Genomic DNA, 16,469 nt, shown 5'->3' on the forward strand with positions numbered 1-16,469 from the left:
TCCTAATGCTAGGACCTCCACCAGTCATGAGAATGGGGCCTCTGTCCCCCATGGAGCCCCGCTGAAATGAATGGGGTGGCTGGTCGGAAATGCGCGCCGTCGCTCCATTCATTTCTATGGGAGTTCCAGAGAAATCCGAGCACTGTACTGATGGGAAACTTTATCAGTCATGCTTCATAAGGTTTTCCAGTCACTACTCATTAACATTACATAATGAAATATTGAAAATATTTTCTAATTATATCAAAATAACTCCATGTATGCTCCAGTTTATATATCCAGCGTAAAGTATTAGATACAGTATTGACAAAGATGAAAATATAGGGAAACAGAGTTCCATACAGTTCATACATGCTGTACATATATACATCAGATAATAGTGTTCTATGAGTGATAAGTCATGTACTAGAACTTGTTGGCTTCAGGTCATTGGTGCCAGTACCTGTAAGTGTCCTGCAGTGACACGTCCAGCAGAATTGAAGTCCAGAGACATGATCATGGAGAACCGTGTGGAGTTATTACATTCACTAGTTGACACTCCACCAAAGGATTTTAGAATGGTGAACATTGCATGAATCTTCTCGACTGAAAAACATAAGGTGATCAAATGCTCAGTCAAAAACAGTAATGGTCAAAAGTGTGCTGTAGGCTTCAGAACTATTTCTTTCTGGTGCTTATTGGTGCTCAGCTGTTTATAAACTAAACCAATAGCACAGATTGCAACTTCCATAAGATAGGTTCCACTATATTGAGACCGCTATCTCCGGATTGTGGTTGTGTGGTTGCACTTTCTATTTGGCGCAAGACAATTTAAACACACCACAGGAGGTGGTGATGGTGAGTACAATAAAGGAATTCAAGAGGGGCCTGGATGTATTTCTGGAGTGTAATAATATTACAGGCTATAGCTACTAGAGAGGGGTCGTTGATTCAGGGAGTTATTCTGATTGCATGATTGGAGTCGGGAAGGAATTTTTTATTCTCCTAAAGTGGGGAAAATTGGCTTCTACCTCACCGTTTTTTTTTTTTGCCTTCCTCTGGATCAACTTGCAGGATGACAGGCCGAACTGGATGGATAAATGTCTTTTTTCGGCCTTATGTACTATGTTACCATGTATGTTATTATCAATTCGCATAACTTTTTACAAAACTGTTTAGAAATGTTGGTGTGGATTGTCGAGTCATAAAATACACCAGATTTATTATTGGCGTACACCCATTTTTTGGTGCAAAATCATGGTCCAAAACTACAACTCCCAGTACGCTCCATTCACTTTTATGGGATTTCCGAGAACAGCCCAGCAAGTGTGCATGCTTAGAGTCATAGTATCACAACAGCTGGGGTGCAGGAGGTGGGTGATCCCTGATCTAAAATAAGCCAGCCATGAGTTGGGGTAAGTCACAGAACATTGTTTAACTTCTTGCAACATGTGCCAAATCCATCAAACAATGTAACAGGGTTTAGGATACAAATAATGGGGTATGAGTACATATGATTGAGGACCACTGGATTCAGGTCACAGGAACATGACTAAAGGGGCAAAATGCAAATACTCGCTGGCATGAAATCTAGTAAAATACACCCACATAGGGCAGATGGCTGGTGACAATTCAATATTTAATACATAATGCACTATTAATGGCCTGTCCAGCCATCAGCATGTTCAATGATAACCATGCTCATTTTATGGGTATGTGTAATACTAATCCAATAGAAAACTGGCAAGGCTGCAGAGTACTGTACATGAAAACGGTAGGTCATTTTCCAACATTGATGCTTTTCTAGTAATGAGGATTGCTGTTAAAGAGGTTGTCACACTACCATTTCAAATCATATCAACTGAAAATGTAATATTACATCTTGCGGCTATTTAGGTGAATGACCCCCGCCCCTATGTAATGCACAAAGCAGGAGCTGCCCTTACAGAGTGGTTCACCATTCTGGCTTGTATAGTGGGGTCCTGAGAGGGGGAGCCCCCTTCATGATATTCTGATATATAATGTAAGCTCATCAGTGGTCCGTATAATACAACAATACATAACAAAAAGGAAACTATGTGCTGCAAAGAAGTCTAGTATATCAATGGCCTTACCTGTCACTCTGTTGTCCACACTCCCAGCAGCATCCACAAGGTATTCCAATGCCGTTTGGCAGCAAGTTGTTTTACCTGCACTACTTCTACCCAAGGGCACTATAGTTTGATCCTGGCGCTGGGTTAGCATGTTCCAGTAGGCTTTCTGAGCCACTGAGCAGATGTGAGGTGGCATGCTGTCCTTCTTTCCTTTGAACACCTAGTGGAAACAACTAGTAGACTTAGTGTGGCTATGATAGTCTATGCACTAAGCTGGCATTCAGTTACCCCAATGACATGTGCAATCAGTTAAAGTGTACTTAAGCTTTTAAACAATTTTATTAAAACCTATTCAAAAGGGCATATCATTAATTTTTTTAATATACTTTATGTATACTTTTTCTTTTTTCCTTAGGAAATAGGCACCAGAAGTTCGGGTACGCATAGTGCTTTAGAACGCATACACCGCTGGCATATTAGTGGTGTACGGATTCCACTGTGGGGCTGTAGTGAATGATGTATATGCCTGTGCCAAGTCTGCTAAAGCTTGGCATAGATGTACTAGCTGAATTTCGGCGGCATATAGCATTTTAGAATTCGTACACTCTGTACAGATTCCACTGTGGGGACTCAGTGAGCAATGTTCAGGCAGGAAAACACATTGCTGCTCCTGACTGTGCCAGCTCTGGTCTGCTAAAGCCTGGCATAAATGTGCTGTATCAGGCTTTAGCAGAGCAGGAACAGGCAGGAGAAGCGATGTGCTATGCAGAGATTTTGCCTGCACTCACTCTGCTCTGCTAAAGCCTGGCATAGATGTGCTGTATCAGGAACAGGCAGGAGCAGGAACAGGCAGGAGAAGCGATGTGCTATGCAGAGCTCTTGTCTGCACTCACTCTGCTCTGCTAAAGCCTGGCATAGATGTGCTGTATCAGGAACAGGCAGAAGCAGGAACAGGCAAGAGAAGCGATGTGCTATGCAGAGCTCTTGTCTGCACTCACTCTGCTCTGCTAAAGCCTGGCATAGATGTGCTGTATCAGGAACAGGCAGGAGCAGGAACAGGCAAGAGAAGCAATGTGCTATGCAGAGCTCTTGTCTGCGCTCTCTCTTCTCTGCTAAAGCCTGGCATAGATGTGCTGTATCAGGAACAGGCAGGAGCAGGAACAGGCAGGAGAAGCGATGTGCTATGCAGAGATTTTGCCTGCACTCACTCTGCTCTGCTAAAGCCTGGCATAGATGTGCTGTATCAGGAACAGGCAGGAGCAGGAACAGGCAGGAGAAGCGATGTGCTATGCAGAGCTCTTGTCTGCACTCACTCTGCTCTGCTAAAGCCTGGCATAGATGTGCTGTATCAGGAACAGGCAGGAGCAGGAACAGGCAAGAAAAGCAATGTGCTATGCAGAGCTATTGTCTGCGCTCTCTCTTCTCTGCTAAAGCCTGGCATAGATGTGCTGTATCAGGAACAGGCAGGAGCAGGAACAGGCAGGAGAAGCGATGTGCTATGCAGAGCTCTTGTCTGCACTCACTCTGCTCTGCTAAAGCCTGGCATAGATGTGCTGTATCAGGAACAGGCAGAAGCAGGAACAGGCAAGAGAAGCGATGTGCTATGCAGAGCTCTTGTCTGCACTCACTCTGCTCTGCTAAAGCCTGGCATAGATGTGCTGTATCAGGAACAGGCAGGAGCAGGAACAGGCAGGAGAAGCGATGTGCTATGCAGAGCTCTTGTCTGCACTCACTCTGCTCTGCTAAAGCCTGGCATAGATGTGCTGTATCAGGAACAGGCAGGAGCAGGAACAGGCAAGAGAAGCAATGTGCTATGCAGAGCTCTTGTCTGCGCTCTCTCTTCTCTGCTAAAGCCTGGCATAGATGTGCTGTATCAGGAACAGGCAGGAGCAGGAACAGGCAGGAGAAGCGATGTGCTATGCAGAGATTTTGCCTGCACTCACTCTGCTCTGCTAAAGCCTGGCATAGATGTGCTGTATCAGGAACAGGCAGGAGCAGGAACAGGCAGGAGAAGCGATGTGCTATGCAGAGCTCTTGTCTGCACTCACTCTGCTCTGCTAAAGCCTGGCATAGATGTGCTGTATCAGGAACAGGCAGGAGCAGGAACAGGCAAGAAAAGCAATGTGCTATGCAGAGCTATTGTCTGCGCTCTCTCTTCTCTGCTAAAGCCTGGCATAGATGTGCTGTATCAGGAACAGGCAGGAGCAGGAACAGGCAGGAGAAGCGATGTGCTATGCAGAGCTCTTGTCTGCACTCTCTCTTCTCTGCTAAAGCCTGGCATAGATGGGCTGTATCAGGAACAGGCAGGAGCAGGAACAGGCAGGAGAAGCGATGTGCTATGCAGAGCTCTTGTCTGCACTCACTCTGCTCTGCTAAAGCCTGGCATAGATGTACTGTATCAGGAACAGGCAGGAGCAGGAACAGGCAAGAGAAGCAATGTGCTATGCAGAGCTCTTGTCTGCGCTCTCTCTTCTCTGCTAAAGCCTGGCATAGATGTGCTGTATCAGGAACAGGCAGGAGCAGGAACAGGCAGGAGAAGCGATGTGCTATGCAGAGATTTTGCCTGCACTCACTCTGCTCTGCTAAAGCCTGGCATAGATGTGCTGTATCAGGAACAGGCAGGAGCAGGAGCAGGAACAGGCAAGAGAAGCAATGTGCTATGCAGAGCTCTTGTCTGCGCTCTCTCTTCTCTGCTAAAGCCTGGCATAGATGGGCTGTATCAGGAACAGGCAGGAGCAGGAACAGGCAGGAGAAGCGATGTGCTATGCAGAGCTCTTGCCTGTACTCGCTCCACTCTGCTAAGGCCTTGCCTGTACCGATGTGGCATGCAAGGTTTTTAGAGGAACGGAGTGGGCGCAGGGCAGGAGCTCTGAATAGCACATCACTTCTCCCGCCTGTGGCAGATATAGCACATCTATGCCAGGCTGTAGCAGGGAGGAACTGGCACAGGCAGGAGAAGCAATGTGTTCTCCTGCCTGTACATCACTCACTGCAGACCCACAGTGGAATCCGTATAGAGTGTGCGAATACTAAAGCTCTATACGCAGCTAAACTTCAGGTTTCTATTTTTTAAGGAAAATAAATAAATGATTTAACAAAAATTCATTACAAATTAGAATAACTTTGATAATGAGATCTGAAGCTTACATTAGTGCAGTAACCAAGTAGTATAAAAAGAATAGTACCGTATACTGTTTATAAACTTTTCAGTTCAATCTGTGTAAAATGTATGGTTTTCTGAGCTGACAAACTGTAATAGATTTACACTATAATCAAGTCAGAAACCAATACCAGGATAGTAAAATTGCCAATGTTGAGCTGTATGAGCTGCTAACAGCAAAGATGAATAAATTTGCATTTAGACTTCCCAGTGATGAGCTGAATTGTGTACACATTTTTGAATGCTGTATAGATGTAGAGAGCCATCTAGTGTACACAGAGGAAACTGCACCTGCTCTTGGAATTTTATTTTTCCTATAACAAAGTAGATCCTTATGGACAAAGCAGAATTATGTGCACAAATCAATGTATGGATGCTTTACGCCCTCCATATGCTACCATACCAATTCTCTGTTGGGTGTCATATGCATATAGGCATTCATCCATACATATAACATCTGATTAGGCTTGCCAAAGCCAGATTTGTGCCTGTAAAACCAAAGGTATATGAAGGTAGAGAAAAGACTGCATGCAGTCGACTACAGCCGTATGTAAGATTGCAGTCTTCATAATAAACCTGCTGTTATTGCTATGAATATATTAAAGTATTTAACATATATTGTGTATTAAGGACAAATGGGGTCATTTATCAAACTGGTGTAAAGTAGAACTGGCTTAGTTCCCCATAGCAACCAGTCAGATTCCACCTTTCATTTTTGACAGCTCCTTCAGAAAATGAAAGGTGGAATCTGATTGGTTGCTATGGGGAACTAAGCCAGTTCTACTCAACACCAGGAGCACATGCTGAAAGGCTCAATGAAAGTACAGCCAGAAATATTCAAACTTAAAGGGAATGTCAAGTATTATTTTTTTTTTAACCCGCTGAGAGAAGGTAATACTGACATCACAGATTTCCTGCCGCTCCAGTTCTGACGATTGGCCACATGTCCATATCAAGAAGACTGGATCGGGAGCCTTGGGGATTGATGAGGTAAGCCTTACTTCCTTTGTTCTTGAGTACATTCTCAGAAGTTTTTAAAAATGTTAAATGGCTGTAAAACCCCTTTAAAGTTTATCAAAATAGTGACTAATATCATTTGAACCTATGTATATAAATTATCTAGAGACTTGAGAAATGTGAGTTATATAGTAGTGATCATGGGGGCAAGAGTTTATATGGGTTTCTTGCCATTAACCGTAAAGAAGTCAGTAACCGTACAGTAAGCTTTTCCCTGGTCTAAAGTGGCTGATAACAGGGAAGAATAGATCACATTTATTGCATTGTTAAAGGGGTTGTCTCCCTTCAACAAATGGCATTTATCATGTAGAAAAAAGTTAATACAAGCCACTTACTAATGTATTGTGATTGTACATCTTGCCTCCTTTGATGGCTTCATTCATTTTTCCATCACATGATACACTGCTCGTTTCCATGGGTTACCAACCTGTAATCCATCAGTGGTGGCTGTGCTTGTACTTTATAGGAAAAAGCACTGGCCTCTCAGTGGCCTGGAGTGCACATAAAAACGGATGCACAGCAGCTCAAGTCCAGACCACCTGGTATATGCACTGAAGCGGTGGTCATAACCCCTGGATATGAGCAGTGTATAATGTGATGGGAAAATGAATCCAGACAGCAAAGGAAGCAATATGTACAATCACAATACATTAGTAAGTGCCTTGTAATAACTTTCTCTTATGTCTACATGATAAATGGCATTTCCTGAAGGGACACAACCCCTTTAATGTTCATAATACAAAATAATAAACTCAACAAACCTTTGTAGAAAAGCTTGTGATGGGTCCACCTGGTTTAAGTACTATCAGGTTTGGTCCAGCATAGGTGTGGATCAGCTGGGACTGGTAGCGCTGCCACAGAGTATGGATTATACTGGATTCATTCAGACTGATAAGTGTTGTCAGATCTTCAGCATAGTCAAATTTGGAAGGATTTGTCTATGGAAAGAAGATAAAATATGAAACCATCTAAAATATGCAAAGGATTCCCAAAATGAAAACTTATCAGACAAATTTCTATCTACTTTTTATCTATCATCTATCTTATCTATCATAGGGCATCCCAGTGGCTCAGTGGTTAGCACTGGTGTCTTGCTGTATTGGTGTCTGACCAAAAAAAAAATCTACATGGAGTCTATGTACTATATTTACTATCTGTGTCTATCATTTACTAGGAGTATATTCATCTTATAAAGTGATGGCATTTCGCTATAATATGCCATCATTTTATGATCAGTAGGGTCTGACCTCTGGGGCCCCCATGCTACTGAAAAGGAAGGACGTGCAGCACTGAAATTGTATTTCATTATATCACTATATCAGGAGCCAATAAATATATAACCTAAAAGTATTAATGCGCATTTCAGTCCCTTGCCACACATTCTGAACACTATAGTTAATAATTAATGGTTGATTTACACAAATTCAATAGCCTAAATCTAATTTTAAAGCTTTATACAACTCTTTAAAAGCTTTTGCTGGTCTTATCTTATGCTAGTACTGTGCCCAACTTTGAGCCAGGGGCGGACTGGGAACTTAAAGTGGCAGCACATAATGCATCCCCAAAAACTTCCACTGGCCAGCCTTGAGGAAGGCCCAGGCGGCCCCCTGGTAATCGACCGACCGGGAAGTTTCCCTGCAAGGTCTATGGCCAATCCGCCCCTGGTTTGAGCCAACCAGATGTCTATCCCTTTCTGCCTCTCCTCATCCTCTCACAGCATAGAGCCTAGCAGAGAAAATGAGACTGCAGCCTCATCCCTCTACTCCCCTTTCCTATCTACAATCACATTATATTATATTACACTAAATAGATTTTTTGGGAGATTCTTGCACATTTACGTAGTCTTCAGGCAGGGACAGGGGGCTACAAGCTGCTGGAAGGTGAGATTCCACAATCTTCTAATAAGATCTACAGGTGAAACTCGAAAAATTTGAATATCGTGCAAAGTTAATTTATTTCAGTAATGCAACTTAAAAGGTGAAACTAACATATGAGATAGACTCTTTGCATGCAAAGCGAGATATTCTAAGCCTTTATTTGTTATAATTTGGATAATTATGGCCTACAATCTCAGGTACCCTTTGCTCAGGGGGTATGGATTAATTAGCTGCTACTCCTTTTAAGTGGCATTACTGAAATAAATAAACTTTTGCACGATAGTCAAATTTTTCAAGTTTCACCTGTACAGTATATTTCAAGATTTAATGTATTCACATGACCTAATCCTTAATGCAGGACAAATTATAATAATGTTTCTGCTTTAGAACTGCGATATAATACTAAGTAACAATTAAGTAGCAATATCTTTTTCTCTTTCCATTAACAATTTAGCATAGAGTGCTAGAGAAAAAAGCTATAGGAAATTCATAAATAATATAGTTTCAATTCAGCAAGTCAAATATTCAGAACAGTTTTTGATTTGTTAAATTCATGGTGTGCAGTTAAACATTAAGAAGATTTTTGTAAGGTTTTTTTTAATCATATGCTTACCCTATGGATGTTTTCTTCATCTACATCTATAGTCTTGTCTTCAGCATCAATACGTATCCTGACTCTTCCTTCCACTAACTCTGGTGTTTCCACATCTGGCTTAAGTTCTGTCGCTGAAGTCACACAGGACAAAAGCAAAAAAGTTACTTAAATCAACTTGCATTTCTTTTACACACATAGGTATGGACTTTCCAGATGTGGACTAGCAATGAGTAAGAGTGAAAAGCTTGAAATGCATGGGAGGTTACAATGGACATACTATGATGAATTTATCCAGAGTTTTTTATGGAAGAAAATTTGCTCTATTATCTTTTCTATATGTTGTGGATAGTCGTGTGTGCAGGCAAGACTTCCTGTATACATAACACTGGAATCTGGAAGTCACTCATGGTGTTCAGAATATAGCCAACACATGATGAGCATTTCTTACTGTTTGTACTTTACAACATATAGCTCATTTAACCCACCATGGCCCACAGGTACTGCTCAAGGCATGGGTCTCAACTATGTATAGAGGAGAGATTGCATATTTCAGCTTCTTTTTGACTAGTAGATGCCAGGTGACCACCAACGTACTAAGTTCCTCACCTCAGTGCATGCAGTGCTCATAGTTTACTGTGTTGCCTTATTAATAACCACATTGTCCCTAAGAGCAAGCCACGGAGGTGTCAACTCCAGAATAATTGCTTTACAGTTTCCAGCAGTTTCAGGTGCCCGCCCCCTAAGTCTGTGCCAACCACAAATGTTGGGTCTATGCAGAAGCCCAATATTGTCATGTACAGACATCACATCATGCTTCATCGTAGGCCAAGCTTACATCTGCAGAATCCTAAAGGAGTCCTTCAGAGAATGTGAGCAAGACAGGTTGCAGGCACCCATTTTAAATCACTTCCTGGGAACTCCTTTAAGGTAATGAAATATTTATGAAGGCAAATGACCACCAGTCACCACAATCTAACAGTCATCAGTAGATCACAATTGGCCCCTGGATTACAAGATTGCAGATATCAGCAGTTTGTCAAACTATAACTCAAATATATAGGACTACTGAGGTACTCACAAAAAAATTGTAATCAGAGTTAACAAATGTCTTCATATTCTGTAAACGGGTCAATAAAGTATTACGTATTCTAAGACTCACTAAAACTTACCTAGGGTGAAGCCGTCCTTGTGAACAAACCAGACTTGCTCTGTCTCGTACCACACATCTTCTGACACCTGAGAAAAAACTCAAATGAGGGTATAATCTAGCAGATGCAGGCTCAAACAAGGAGGATTGCACAAACAATAATTCTGCTATAGGCATGCATTATTAACAGGCTGGAATGCATTACTCAGTTAAAGGGGTGTTTGACGCTTTTTTAGGAGAATTAAGAAAGAAATAAAGAACATTGTCATGTGTATGGAGATAATAACCTCTCTAGAGAAGTAAAAATTAGAGGATGAGCACCTTTTCTCCTCCTTGTACGTGTTTTAGATTTTGTACTACTGTATTCCAGACATAACATTTTAAATTAAAAAGTCACAAAGCAAAAGTCTCTGATACGTTGCCTGGAATCTTGGCGCTGCTGATCCTAAAGAGTGACGTGGGTCAAAGTCACCATGTAATTCACTGTAAATCTTGTATAGGACCGCGCTGCCAAATTTCTCTCATCCGATTCCTGTTTACACCATAAGGTTCATTTCTGGTAACCCGGACATGGAAACAAGGACTTCAATCCACCAGAACTCACTCCCCCACTCCACACAACCTTTTACCAATTAGTCTTTTCATCCAGAAGAAGTTATTCCAAGTGAACGGGGGTGACACTCCGGTTCACTTGGATTAACTTCTTCTGGATGAAAAGACTAACTGGTAAAAGGTTGTGTGGAGTGGGGGAGTGGGGGAGTGAGTTCTGGTGGATTGAAGTCATTGTTTCCATGTCCTGGTTACCAGAAATTAGCCTTATGGCGTAAAGAGGAATCAGATGAGAGAAATTCGGCATCGCGGTCCTATACTATAATAAGATTTACCATAAAATTTGAAATAATTTTTTGCAAAATCACTGCAAAATCTCTAATATACTGTATTTGTCATCCAAAGAAGATATTCTATTATATGTGTAATTAATGTTAGGGGAATTCAAGAAACCCATTGTTAAATGTATGTGATTGTAAAATATATTGAAAAAAAAAAAAAAATATATATATATATATATATATATATATATATAAGAACGAAGAACGAATATATATATGGTAGGAAGGCTCAAGGGGCCTCCATTGATGGAAGGTATGTGTCACCGATATTCCTGGCCTCGGTGAGGTAAGAGCCAGTAGTTTTAAGTGTCAGCGGCAGCTAGTGCTGGTTGACACTGTTGTTAGTGTGGCTGTAAAGCCGATCCGGGCCGGCTCTTACTGGGAGTAGTCAAAGTGCTGGGTGGGTGGCTCCTCCCCACGCTCCAGGCCGGGTCTTTATTGGCCTATATAAAACCGGGCCAGCAGTATCAGCTGGGTGTGGATGATCCTCCATCTGACAGGGAAGCTGTGGAGACTCTATTTTGAGATCTGTGAATTGGTGCCCTGCTAAAGGCTTGAAAGCCGCATGCTGGAAAACAGGCACCTAAAGCCTGCTGTGGACGGCTGGGGGAAAGACTGCTAACCAGGTGCTAACCAGGTAAAGATTTTGTTCTATACACATTGCATGGTGTGAACAAACACCAAGACTGAGAATGGTCATTTTGTGTTTCCTTATGTGTGAATAAACACCGAACTGTTTAAGTTAAAGACTTTGTGATTGCCTCTATACTGCGTCTGCTAGCCTGTCTACCAGAGCAAAACCCCACAATGTATATATACGATTGTAAAATATATTGAAAGATAGACAGTGGAGTCACTTCATTATGACCACTATGCCTACTTTCAACATCTGCAGCGCTTAGCTCATGAAGGAAGTCACGTGTCGTGAGATGGCTTGGTGGGTATATGAGGTATATGGCTTTTGGGCTAAGGGTGTCAGTAATTCTGAAACTGCACAGATTTGAAACTGTTCTCGTGCTGCTGTGAAGAAAGTGTATCATGCCATTAACGTGAGAGGTGAATGTCAGCTACTAAGTTGTAGGAGGGCTGACTGGCATGCTACAGTGGAGCAGCTCACTTAAATGACCGGGGGGGGAGCACCAGACATGTGTCTAAAACAACAGTTCCGTGAACTCTACTGTGTATGGTGCTTGGAAGCAGACAGATTGCCACTACACTTCTGGTAAGGAAGTTGCATCAGTAGAAAGGACTTAAATTTTCATTTTAGTATCAGAATTGGACCTCCACAGATTTTCAAAGGGTTGCCTTCTCTGATGAGTAATGTTTTCTGCTTCATTGAATGGATGGACATTGGTGTGTCAGGCCAGAAAAAACAGAGAACAAACACCCTGCAACCATTGCTGGAAGAACACAAGCTGGTGGTTGGTGGTGGCAACGTTATGGTCTGGCATTCTCATGGCCCACTGATCCATATGAAAGGCACTCGCAATCGATTAGGGTATGAATCCATCCTTGCAGATCACGTATACCCATTCATGCTGATTATCTTCCCTGGGGAGGATGTGAACTTCCAGCAAGACAATGCGACATGTCACACAGTTAGAAATGTCTGACATTGGTTAGAAGAGCATGACCAAGACTTCCAAGTACTATCCTGGCCCCTTAATTCCCTGGACAATTGAAAATCTGTGGGTCTCGATAGTTGTGTTCGCTCTATGGATCTTCCCCCATGCACCCTCCAGCAGCTGTGGGATGGATTGCAGTCAGCACAGCTGTGACAACCTGCGACAACCTACTTGGACCTTATTGAGTCACTCCCAGCCTGTCTAGCTTCTGTCTGTGCTGCAGAGGGCCGTTACTCTTGATATTAGCTATTGGATGTTATAATTTGGTGTGCTATTAGCATCCGGTGTGCTATTTTTGGGCAATTTTAATCCTAATGAATTTGACTAGTAAGTAGAGATAAGCGAATCATATAAAATTCGACAAGTTCAGGAATGGTCAACCAATTTGAGTTTGGTCTGAATCTTTCTATACAAATCAAAAGTGTTTTTCTCTCTTGTCTCTTCTTTATTTTAAAAAATGTTTAATTACCGTATTTTTCACTTTATAAGACACTCCTGAAGGTAAAGACACACTCCAGGTTTTAGAGGAGGAAAATAAGAGCCCCATACCAAATCCTCAGATCAGATCCCCATATCAGATCCTCAGATCAGACCCCCATATCAGATCCTCAGCTCAGACTCCCATATCAGGACCTCACATCAGACCCCCATATCAGGAACTCAGATAAGAGCCCCATCAGACCTCAGATCAGACCTCCATGTCAGACTCTCACCAGACCTCCATGTCAGAACCACATCAGACCTCACATCACATTTCCATGCCAGACCCCCATGAAACCTTAAAGAATCAACTTCACTTACCTCTCCTGCTACTCTGCTCCTCTCCATGTCTGGCAGTTTCCAGTCACACTCCATTGTCTTCTCCGGCCCGCATTGTCACCTGACTGCATCAGCGTCAAATCTTTGTGTGCGCACTACCTCCTGATGCTGTACTCAGGACAGTGCAGTGCGGCCCCGGAGAAGAAGAAGGATGGTGAGTACCAGCAGTACTCGCATCACTTCACTCCCCGCACTTAAAGTACACTAGTGAGCACTTCCATAATGGAAGCACTCACTAGTATTCACTTTATAAGATGCACTGACATTGCCCCCCCACTCTTATAAAACGAATAATGCGGTAATTTTTTTACTCACTCACTTTCTCTCTTTTTCTATCTATCTACCGTATCTCACAAAAAAATTTGCCCAAATCGAATGACCAAAAATTTGAATTGGAATCCACCTTGAATTTTTACAGAATTCAGGTTGAAAGTTAAGCCAATTGATTTAGAATAAGTTCACTCATCTCCGCTAGTGAGTAAAAAACATCTGAATTAGCTTTAAAACATTACTTTTTTTACCAAATATATCTGGAGAATGTACCCATTACCCAATAAATAACATAAATGCATTCTCTTCTTAAAGGGGTGTTCTGGTTTCAATAAATAAAGCTATGAAAAGTTTTCTAATAAACTGGAATCAATTCTTCATGATTTCAAGTGGTTGGTGACCTTTATCAAGATGTTTCCAAAGGTATAAAACTCTATACTATAGAACCTGCCTCAATATCTGGATGTGTAAAATCTCACCCTCTTGTTTTAGTTTCATATTTTCACTGACTGTGGCCTCCACTGAATAACTTTACACACACATGGCATTAAATAATAATGCATGCACAGTGTTATCCATCTTTATTTGTTTTTAAATTGTGTCTGTAAAAACTTTGACTGCATTGGAATTTTGGATAAGTAGTCCATAAAAATTAAAGATTAAGAATGTATTCATCCCAGTGAAACCTGCTGAAACACCCAGTGGTTATCTGATATCAAAGGAAGCTACAGGTAGCTATTAATTTCCCAAGCAGCGGAATTAGTATTGGGGTGGCCATTGAATAAGTCCTTCAGAGTTGGAGCCAAAGGACAACCTCTGCTATTCTTCTGTGTAAAATAATAGGGTATTATTACAAGTTGGAGCCTCCTAAGTTTAATAACAAATTTAGCAGCAATTCTCACAATACAAATATGATTTCCCTGGCAGACATAACATTGCTATTCAAGCAGGGGTTACCTTCTCTGGAATAATATGTTGTTGTTCTTTAGTACTCGTGGTTGGCACATCATTATCTTGGGCTCCTTGCTGTGTTTTATCTTCTTCAAGCTTGTCATTTTTTACTTCAATATTTTCCTGGGAAGATTGCACATGGTCATCCTGGCACTCTGTGCTGGCATTGACTGTATTACTGGTATGTGTTTGTATGGTTTCTTCTGTCAGGACTTTATCTTCTTCAGAAGGAACCGGTGATTTGCTCTCTTTGCGTCCATTGTTTTTATTGACCGGCGTCTCACTTTTGTTAATATTTTTGGGTTCCTGTATGCTCTGTCTCTTTGTAGGGCTCTTAACAGGTTGTATGGCTCTTTTGCTTGCTTTTTCTGAGGCTTCTCCTTTTCCTGGGTGTTTGTCTCCATTAAGTCCATTCATGAAGACGTTATTTATACCTGCCATTTCTTCTCCTACTGTGAGAATATTTTCATCCTGATATACAAACTGTTGAACTAGTGAATCGTTCAATTTTCCAGGAGACTAAATAAAAAAAGATTAAGAATTAAATAATAAGCCTCTCTCAAGCTATATATCTCTTTCACAGTGTTTTTTTGTGGACCATTAGAAAAATTAGACATCAAGGTCTAAGTGCACACACCTTATCTTCCTTTCATTATAGAGGATGAATATAGAGTCCTACATAACCAACATTTGTTTTTTATATTTGAGTAGCAAGCCATCAGCTTCAAAAACCTGAACAGGATTTATAATAAATAATAACTAACTTACCTTCGTATCTAGACTCATCTCCTAATTTTATTGACTCAGGGCTTAATCAACATTCTAGGTGAGATTAAGAGGTTATCAGTTATAATTACAATTAAAAAAAAGTTCCAAATGGTTTAAATGTTAAATGAATAAAATAAGTCATACTCGCCATAACAATCCTATCTGCTCTTTTGCTGTCTCACCCCAATTCCCCAACAGTCTCTACTTCCTGTTCCCTCACGACACAGAATTGTGACCACTCAGCCAATCACCTGCGAAGGTGAGTCATGACTCCTACTAATGATTGGTTGAGTCATATTTCCTGTGTCAAGAGGAAGCAGAGATCAAAGGAAACTAAGAAGTGTTGGAACGGGAGCAGCAGATGATCAATATGGTGACTATGACATATTTTATTACTTTATACCATTGTGAGTTTTGGACAGGCAATCACTTTGATATATGGTACATTACTGGTTTAGGCTAGGATTCCACATTAAGACATTTTATGAAGTTTTGAAACCAAAGCCAGAAACGGATCATAAACTGAGTTCTAAAATAACTCTTCCTGTTTGAATCCACTCCTGTCTTTGTCCATAAAAAACATAGAAACCCAACCTTACAATCACTACAGCTGGAATGTATTGCCTGTAACAGCTGATCTCAAGCCTTGGGCTCAGTTTCAATGGTAAGGTTTTCTGATGCCGTTTTTTTAAGCCAAAACCAGGAAAGAATTTAAAAAAATTTAGTAAGCATCTGTGCTTTATACATACTCTTCCTTTATGATTCAGACCTGGCTTTGGCTTAATTGGCTTAATTTATTTTTAGGCATTAAACTGTTAATTTCCTAAAATATCTGTATATCAGTCAAAACTCCAAATCTCGTTATAGACATAAATTTAAAAGATGCAAGCACCACTAGATGGACCACAGGAATTTACTACATACTATCTGTCAGTATGTTCAATGTATAAGCATTATGTAGTAAGCTCCCATGCTCCCTCTAGTGGTGGCTCCAGGTGGCCTACATTTTATATTTAAAATCAGTATATATCAGTATATAGGGGATTTGGAGCTCTGCATTTAATAAACAAAGTTCCAACTGCTATAAAGATACATTAATGACCACAGAATGATGAAAATATTTAGATTGAAATAAACACTACAATATTCAATAATTTGTTTTAAAGGCCATGTACACCTTCAGGGGCATTTTTATAATTGCACTTTACTCATTTTGGGCTAAAAATCATGCTTCAATTGATCTTTATTAAAAATATTGAGCCATTCTGTTACAAAGGG

General features: G+C 41.1%; 1 protein-coding gene across 2 annotated transcripts in view; it reads right to left on the bottom strand.

Moving 5' to 3' along the window:
- Nucleotides 1–16,469, bottom strand: part of MYO18B (myosin XVIIIB) — an 884,719-nt gene that overhangs the window by 800,243 nt on the left and 68,007 nt on the right. For both annotated transcript variants that reach the window (XM_040416566.1, XM_040416565.1), the window contains 6 exons: nt 14,430–14,942; nt 9,891–9,957; nt 8,740–8,852; nt 7,011–7,187; nt 2,094–2,292; nt 443–585 (listed from right to left, as the gene is read on the bottom strand). In XM_040416566.1, the coding sequence (XP_040272500.1) occupies nt 443–585; nt 2,094–2,292; nt 7,011–7,187; nt 8,740–8,852; nt 9,891–9,957; nt 14,430–14,864 (1,134 nt within the window). In that variant the 5' untranslated portion in view covers nt 14,865–14,942. The remainder of the gene's footprint in view (nt 1–442; nt 586–2,093; nt 2,293–7,010; nt 7,188–8,739; nt 8,853–9,890; nt 9,958–14,429; nt 14,943–16,469) is intronic.

This window comes from Bufo bufo, chromosome 2 (assembly GCF_905171765.1).
Source record: "Bufo bufo chromosome 2, aBufBuf1.1, whole genome shotgun sequence".
Taxonomy (NCBI): Eukaryota; Metazoa; Chordata; class Amphibia; order Anura; family Bufonidae; genus Bufo; species Bufo bufo.